At 36.4% G+C, this 7,351-nt stretch overlaps 1 protein-coding gene across 1 annotated transcript in view; it reads left to right on the forward strand.

Annotated features, from left to right (window-relative positions):
* The first annotated feature begins 311 nt into the window (after nt 1-311).
* The window catches only part of COPB1 (coat protein complex I subunit beta 1), a 17,288-nt gene continuing 10,248 nt past the window's right edge, over nt 312-7,351 (forward strand). The window contains exons 1-10 of the mRNA XM_010172829.2: nt 312-464; nt 1,179-1,408; nt 2,171-2,340; nt 3,006-3,120; nt 3,715-3,807; nt 4,342-4,479; nt 5,502-5,621; nt 6,086-6,193; nt 6,287-6,433; nt 6,849-6,994. Coding sequence (XP_010171131.1) covers nt 374-464; nt 1,179-1,408; nt 2,171-2,340; nt 3,006-3,120; nt 3,715-3,807; nt 4,342-4,479; nt 5,502-5,621; nt 6,086-6,193; nt 6,287-6,433; nt 6,849-6,994 — 1,358 coding nt within the window. The 5' untranslated portion in view covers nt 312-373. The remainder of the gene's footprint in view (nt 465-1,178; nt 1,409-2,170; nt 2,341-3,005; nt 3,121-3,714; nt 3,808-4,341; nt 4,480-5,501; nt 5,622-6,085; nt 6,194-6,286; nt 6,434-6,848; nt 6,995-7,351) is intronic.

Raw genomic sequence — 7,351 nt, forward strand, 5'->3', positions numbered from 1 at the left:
AGGGAAAAGCTGCTTCCATTCAGCTGCAGTCGGGTGCCCCTACACTTCAGTTATCTCTGACTGTGCTTAAGTATTGGAAAGATTTATTTAATTTACTTTTTTTTTTTGTCTTTGGGAAATTTCATGCTTTTAATTTTTTGGTACTAACAGTAATATTTTAGTGTAACAGAAAATTGAGAAGGCTTTTGAATGTGGCTTCTCAAGAAACCCAGGAATCCCTTCAAATCATTCAGTCAGTTTAGAAAACATTTTTGTGTTGTTTGTTAATAAAATGTGTGAACTCTGGGATGGCTTTCTCTGTTTGTTTTTTAGGTTGTCTGATATTTGTGTCAAAAGAATTCTTCCACTGAGAAAACTTCTGTAACCAAGAGCCATGACAGCTGCAGAGAACGTGTGTTACACGTTAATCAATGTTCCGATGGATTCAGAACCACCTTCTGAAATCAGCTTAAAAAATGACCTAGGCAAGTAATGGACAGCGATTTGAAGGATACTCTGTCTTACCTGAATTATTCTCATATTCTCTCATTGTGCCTTTCCTAGAACATTGTTTACATTTTATAAACTCAAACAATTCAATTTGATGTTTATTTTGTTCTGTTGATTTCTGAAATGTGCACATTCCTCTGTTTGCTGTGTTTTGAGAAGCTTCATGGTAGTTATCTTATGTGTTTTGGTGTTTTCTTTTCTTTTTTTTCTTTCTTTTTTCCCCTCAGTCTGTGCAAAAATTTGTACTCTTTTTCTCTCTGTTTGAAGTAATATGTGTTTGGGCTGAGGCAGATTTAAGTAATGCAGTGATAAGCAGCAAGTTGTCCTATCCCTTGTTCAGGGCACTGCCGTATCTTGCTGGCAGAAGTGGCAGTGTTAGCTGTTCATACGGCATCAGAGTGCATTGTAGTATCCTGGTATAAAAGGCTGTTTAAATTTAAGCGTGAAATTTGTTGAACTCTCTTAATTCTAATGTGTTGATCCAAGAATTAAATGTGAACTCCATGCTTGTTCTTGAAATATCCCTTGACTCCTCTTTATCCTTTTAGTAGAAGTAAAGGTGTGAATTTTATTGATGTACTGTATTGCAGCCCTTCAGAGGGGGTTTGCATCTTCTGACACTGAAGATCAGTATTCCTGTTAAACTAACTGTGACATGTTAGCCTTCCTGATTTCATTTCCTCCTCTAGAAAAAGGAGATGTCAAGTTGAAGACGGAGGCCTTGAAGAAAGTAATCATTATGATTCTGAATGGTGAAAAACTACCTGGGCTTCTGATGACCATTATACGTTTTGTACTGCCCCTCCAAGATCATACCATCAAAAAACTGCTGCTTGTCTTTTGGGAGATAGTGCCAAAGACCACTCCAGATGGCAGGCTTTTGCAGGAAATGATCCTTGTGTGCGATGCATACAGAAAGGTACTCCATTGCTTGTTTCATTGCTTATGTTCCTGTACTGCAGCTTTATAGAAAGTATGTTGTTTTGTGTTATTTAATAAACAGAAAAAATGGTTTATGCTCAGCAGTTCCTTCCTGCCATTTTGTCTCAGTACTTCAGAGCTGGATAATTGTAGATAACCAGCAGACCTACTACTGAGGAATTTTTATATATTCTTTTACTATTACAACTTAACAAAAATTTAGTGCTCTTTGTTTCCAAATCAGTGAACCTCAAATATGAGGAGTAACCTAATTGCTGTATTCATAGGGTCTTGGGACAAACCATGGGTTGTAAAAGGAATAACTTCATTGTAGTGTATTTGGGATGCTCCTTCACAAAGATAATAAGGTCCTTCAGCTTCTTTGGGAATGGGTTGGAAGCAGATGAGCTAATACACGCGTTGATCCAATACATGCTAGAGGTTAATATCCAGTGTGCATGAATGCCTGCAGGGTGAGCTCTCACTGCCCTGGTACTCAGAGAAAACACATGCAATGCAGAAAAAAACCCCTCCAGGCTTTGTGAGTTTTACTACACAGAAATACCCATTTTTAAATATTGTGGGACAGCAGTGTTTTAAGAAGGTATTTCATGAGAAGGCAGTGAGGTGGTGTTGTGGATGTTGGGAACTTGTACCATGGGAAAGCTGAGTGGGAGAAGGCTAGCAAGTGCATTCATCTGAGTTTAACAATTAGATTGAAGAGTCTGGCATTTCAGATATGTTTCTTGTTGATTTTTAGGATCTTCAGCACCCAAATGAATTTATCCGAGGCTCTACACTCCGTTTTCTTTGTAAGCTGAAAGAAGCAGAACTGCTGGAGCCTTTGATGCCAGCCATCCGTGCGTGTCTGGAGCATCGTCACAGCTACGTGCGCAGAAACGCAGTTCTTGCCATTTACACGATTTATAGGTAAATGCCAGAAACTATTTAAAGTTGTGGACACAGAAAACCAAGGCTAGCTTTAGTGATCTGGGTAGTTTTTTGAGATCTCAAAAACGTTTATCAGTAACTGGTGTGGTGTGGTGGCTGAGGTTTTGTTTGTTTGCTTTTTCTCCTGTATCTCATGGACTGCTTTGGAAAAGCAAAAGCTGCTGCTGCTGCTTTCTGAAGTATGACTCAGGACTTTATATTGGAGGTTAATTTGTATGGGCAAATGCCTTTCTTGATGATCTAAATGTTATTAATAGTAATCATTGTCCACAGCCATAAATATAAAAGAATCCTTGCAGGAATATGCATATACAAATTTATTTGAACTGAGACATTCTTCATGTACTGCAGTTATACACTAAACATTATTGCAGTTGTTACCCGAGCAGAGTGGCTGAATGTCACTATTAAACAGAAATCAGCGATGGGGTAATTAATGTCTTAGCTGTCATGATAACAAACAATTTTTTTAAAGCTCCTTGAGTATGTTCACAGTTTCAAATAGCTACACATAAGCTGTGTATCACTGTGTTATGCTTTTTTGAATTTTTGTGAATGCTTATCTTTAGGATATGCGCTTAAGCCTTAGGTTCTGCTCCTTACCAGTAGTTCTTTTAATTATCATTTATTTATATTTTTTTAAGAAATTTTGAACATCTTATACCTGATGCTCCTGAATTGATCCATGATTTCTTGGTGAATGAGAAAGATGCAAGCTGCAAAAGAAATGCATTTATGATGCTAATTCATGCAGATCAGGTAAGGATACTTGTCCTCAAACTGGCTTGGTTTAAGTACTTGGCAATGTGCTAGGTAACTAGCCAGTAGTTTGTTGGTAGTATAAACTATGTATATTAATAAAAAATCATACATGACAGTGTTAACCCATTTGTAGAATATTTGGTAACTGAAAAAATTAAAGTAGGTTTTTAGTGCTGTCTTCATCTCAGAGGATAATTACTGTATGTGGTGAAGGCATATCTTGGTGCTGAAAACTAATTAGTTTTGCCAGGTGAACTTAACCAGGTTAAGAAGTGCTCCATTAGCTACTGTTTATAGCTTTTGTAGTCACGTGAGGAAGAAACAGCAATTTGTGTTTAGTGTTTGGATTATTTGCTCTACAGGCAATGGCCTCTGTGCCTGATTACCATTAGTTTTTTCTCTCTTTTTGCCATCTATAGGCAGAATAGATTAATTTGCTCTTCAGATTTACAGTGTTTTTGTCAATTGTTTTAAATATCAAGTTGAAGAGTTGAATATATGCTGGTTTGTGTTTCGGTTTTTAAAATGTGTTTTGATTTAAAATATAGCTGAGTGAGGAAAGTCAGAATAATTTGTCTTTTATTTGTATAGGATCGAGCTTTGGATTATTTGAGTACCTGCATTGACCAAGTCCAGACATTTGGTGACATACTGCAGTTGGTTATTGTTGAACTAATTTATAAGGTAAAAGCGAAATGTTGTGGCACATTTAAAGTAAATGTAGATGTTAGATTATATTGGACTGCTTTCTAAAAGGGATAGAACATTGCTGGAAGAAGCATTCTAGCCAGCGTTTAGTCCATGTCAGGAATACTTGATTGTTTAGTAGAGCTGAATAAGGTTTATCTCTTGAAACAATAAACTGCTCAAGTGTGCACAGTGCAGAGCAATGTCTTACCTGATTTCTGTGATGTGGGCTGTGTATCAGACTGTTCATGGACATGAGCAGGGCATCTGTTACAGAAGCTACTAGAGGCTATGCCCTTCTTTTTGATCTGAGATTTTAAGACCTTGTAGCATTGCATAGAACTCTCAATAATAGCTTTTTAATAGCTTTCGTAATTAGATTTTTACAACTGTGAATGACACTTCTTATGCCCAGAAAAGATTGTCACCTTTTGCTTAATTTTCTCCTTGTTGTAAGATAATGGAGCAGTTAAGCTACACGACTGCTATTTTTTCTTTATGTGCCAACTATGCATTATTCTTCTTATCTAGGTCTGTCATGCGAATCCATCGGAGAGAGCTCGGTTTATTCGCTGCATCTACAACTTACTGCAGTCATCGAGTCCTGCAGTGAAGTATGAAGCTGCAGGCACTCTAGTTACACTCTCCAGTGCACCGACAGCCATCAAGGTATGAAAGTGATGTTTTCAGGTGTCTCAGTAGCTTTTAGTGCACTGCAGTCAATACTGTATGCTGTACATTGATACTTTGAAAGAGCAAAGGCTTTAGTGATATGGTGTATTTAGTAATAGGGTGTTTAACATTTCACATGTGAAACAGTCTTCAAATATCTCTTAAAATTGGTCACAAAGAAGAGACTGAGACTGTACTTTGCAGACCTGCAGCTAGTGGACTTTGTGTCACTTTGGTAGGAGACAAGCTTGAATACTGTGGAAACTGGTACAGTAGCTGGTACTAACCTGCAGTCTTCTTGGCATGCTTAGCAACGCAGGCTAAAGCTGAAGATTTGGAGAGACTGAATTACTTTCTTTACTCATAAATATTACTCCTTTAAGACCAGTGAAGATTACATTGATTAATGTTGATCTTGGGTTCCTAGATTTATGTTTGTACAGCTGATGATTTGAGATCACACAGAAATTTTGAACTTGTATGGAAATTTCAAAAATAGAATATCCAAGTCTAAATTTAGAGTATAAACATTGTAAATAGTAGTTTCAGAAGATCAGGAGGAGTCTTAATTCCAACATTCTTGCTTTAGTGTAGTAATTTTTGTTGAGTAGGAATATTGTTCATAGAAGCTGTCATTAAAACCATGTCTAGATAGGCTAATGATGGCAACTCTTTTAAATTGGTTTTCGTACCCTGTTGTTTACTTAAGAGCTGACCCAAAGCGTGCAAGGAAATTTATCTCTCGATGACTTTCTTAGAATTTGAAATCAATTCTTTGTATTGTAAGCTGATGCCATTATGAGCCTTCCTGTGTCATTTTTGTAACATAGTGGTGGAATTTATGTTAACAGTGAACCAGAAAGTTTTAAAGACTATTCTCAGCCTCATTTCTGCACCAACTCCTAGAGTAGTTGCTTTACTAGTAATGTAGAAGGTGTCTTTTCCTGAATTTCTCTCAGAAATTTGCCAGTTTCTCCTATTCCTTACTTAAAAAATGGTTTTGATCCTTTCAATTTTAGGCAGCTGCCCAGTGCTATATAGATTTGATTATTAAAGAAAGTGATAATAATGTGAAATTGATTGTTTTGGATCGGTTGATTGAACTGAAGGAGCATCCCTCCCATGAACGAGTGTTACAGGTATGCAAGCTGTCTCTTTTCCTGCAAGTTTATTGAAGGCTTTTCTTTCCTAAATGAAACTTTTGGGTGTTGTGATGTATGGAAAAATGGTTTAAATCTTCTGTTGATATGTTTTTGGTAAAAACATATTTGATGGACTTTTATGTCTATGACTTGCTGCTTTTATTTTTTGTGTAAGAATTAACACTAGCAAACGCTGTCTTGATTTAATGATGTCACTCACATGGTAGACCTTTGTGTAAATGTAGAATGTGTTAAATGAACACTGTGAAGTTCCTAGTGCCTAGGGATATATTGCTTGTTTGTGTTTGTAGATTATGAATACATAACCTACAAATATGAATGCATAACCTACAAATGTATCCAGAAAGCCTTTGAAAATGATTGAGGACTGAAAATTACATTTGTATGAAAAGGAAGTAATTTAAAACAACAAGGTAGTTAGCATTTTGTTATTGTTTCAGGATCTAGTTATGGACATCCTCAGAGTGTTGAGTACCCCAGATCTAGAAGTGCGTAAAAAAACCCTTCAGCTGGCTCTGGATCTTGTATCTTCAAGAAATGTGGAGGAGGTAAAATATATATTACTTTTGTTTCATTACACTATTTTTTATTATTCAGAAAAATATTGGACTTTCTTCAATTTTATTTGGTCTTTTCTGCAGCTTGTGATTGTTCTGAAGAAGGAAGTGATTAAAACTAATAATGTGACAGAGCATGAAGATACAGACAAGTATAGACAGCTGCTTGTTCGCACATTGCATTCCTGTAGTGTTCGGTTTCCAGATATGGCTGCAAATGTTATTCCAGTGGTATGCAAATGTTTAATTATATTGTCTTTAAATATGTTCTAGCTGTACCCAAAACCTGGAGAATAACTGAAGCTGAGGTGTTTCCAGTAGTTGCCTACACAGAGCAGTACTGTTTTCAATCCCTAAAGAAATGTAGGACTTGCGATGCTGTAGTTATCTGTATTCTGAGACTTTATTTTTAAATATTTTTGAAAAATATGATCTCAAGAGTACCTTTACTTTCAAAAGTGCAATAATTTGTGTCATTAGAAAACCAACTTTGGGATTATGATAATTAGTAATTGATTTTGGTTGTTTGACTTCAGCTTTGTTTAATGGGAGATGTATATACATTATTTTTGTGAATGTAGAACAATATTATTGTACAGACTTACCTGTGCTGCTATTTGTGCTCATGTTCACTCTTTTATGCTAGCTGATGGAGTTCCTTAGTGATAGTAATGAAGCAGCAGCTGCTGATGTCTTGGAGTTTGTGCGGGAAGCAATCCAGCGATTTGATAACCTCAGACCTCTTATTGTTGAGAAGATGCTTGAAGTCTTTCACGCTATTAAATCTGTCAAGTGAGTCCAAAATATGGTATCAGACATTGGAGCACCCTCTGGCTCAGTTGCATTGAATGTATAATGTTGTTAAATATGTACCAAAATCCTTGCAACCCACACACAAAGAAGAATAACTGAAGCTGAGATATTTTGCGGGTAGATGATTTCTAGTTAAAGATTCTTTCTTGCCTGATTGCACAAAAGATATATCAGGTGCTTGTTGCATTGAATGAAGAAAATAAATTCAAATTGCATTTTTATGATACAATGGATAATTGTATGTCCACTTGCTAGAAGACAGCTTTGTTGATGAAGGCCAGCTCTAAAGTGATGTGTTTGTTAAAACAGAGTTACTAAGGGATTACTGCAGCAGGA

This window comes from Antrostomus carolinensis, unplaced genomic scaffold, assembly GCF_000700745.2.
Source record: "Antrostomus carolinensis isolate BGI_N321 unplaced genomic scaffold, ASM70074v2 scaffold35397, whole genome shotgun sequence".
NCBI lineage: Eukaryota > Metazoa > Chordata > Aves > Caprimulgiformes > Caprimulgidae > Antrostomus > Antrostomus carolinensis.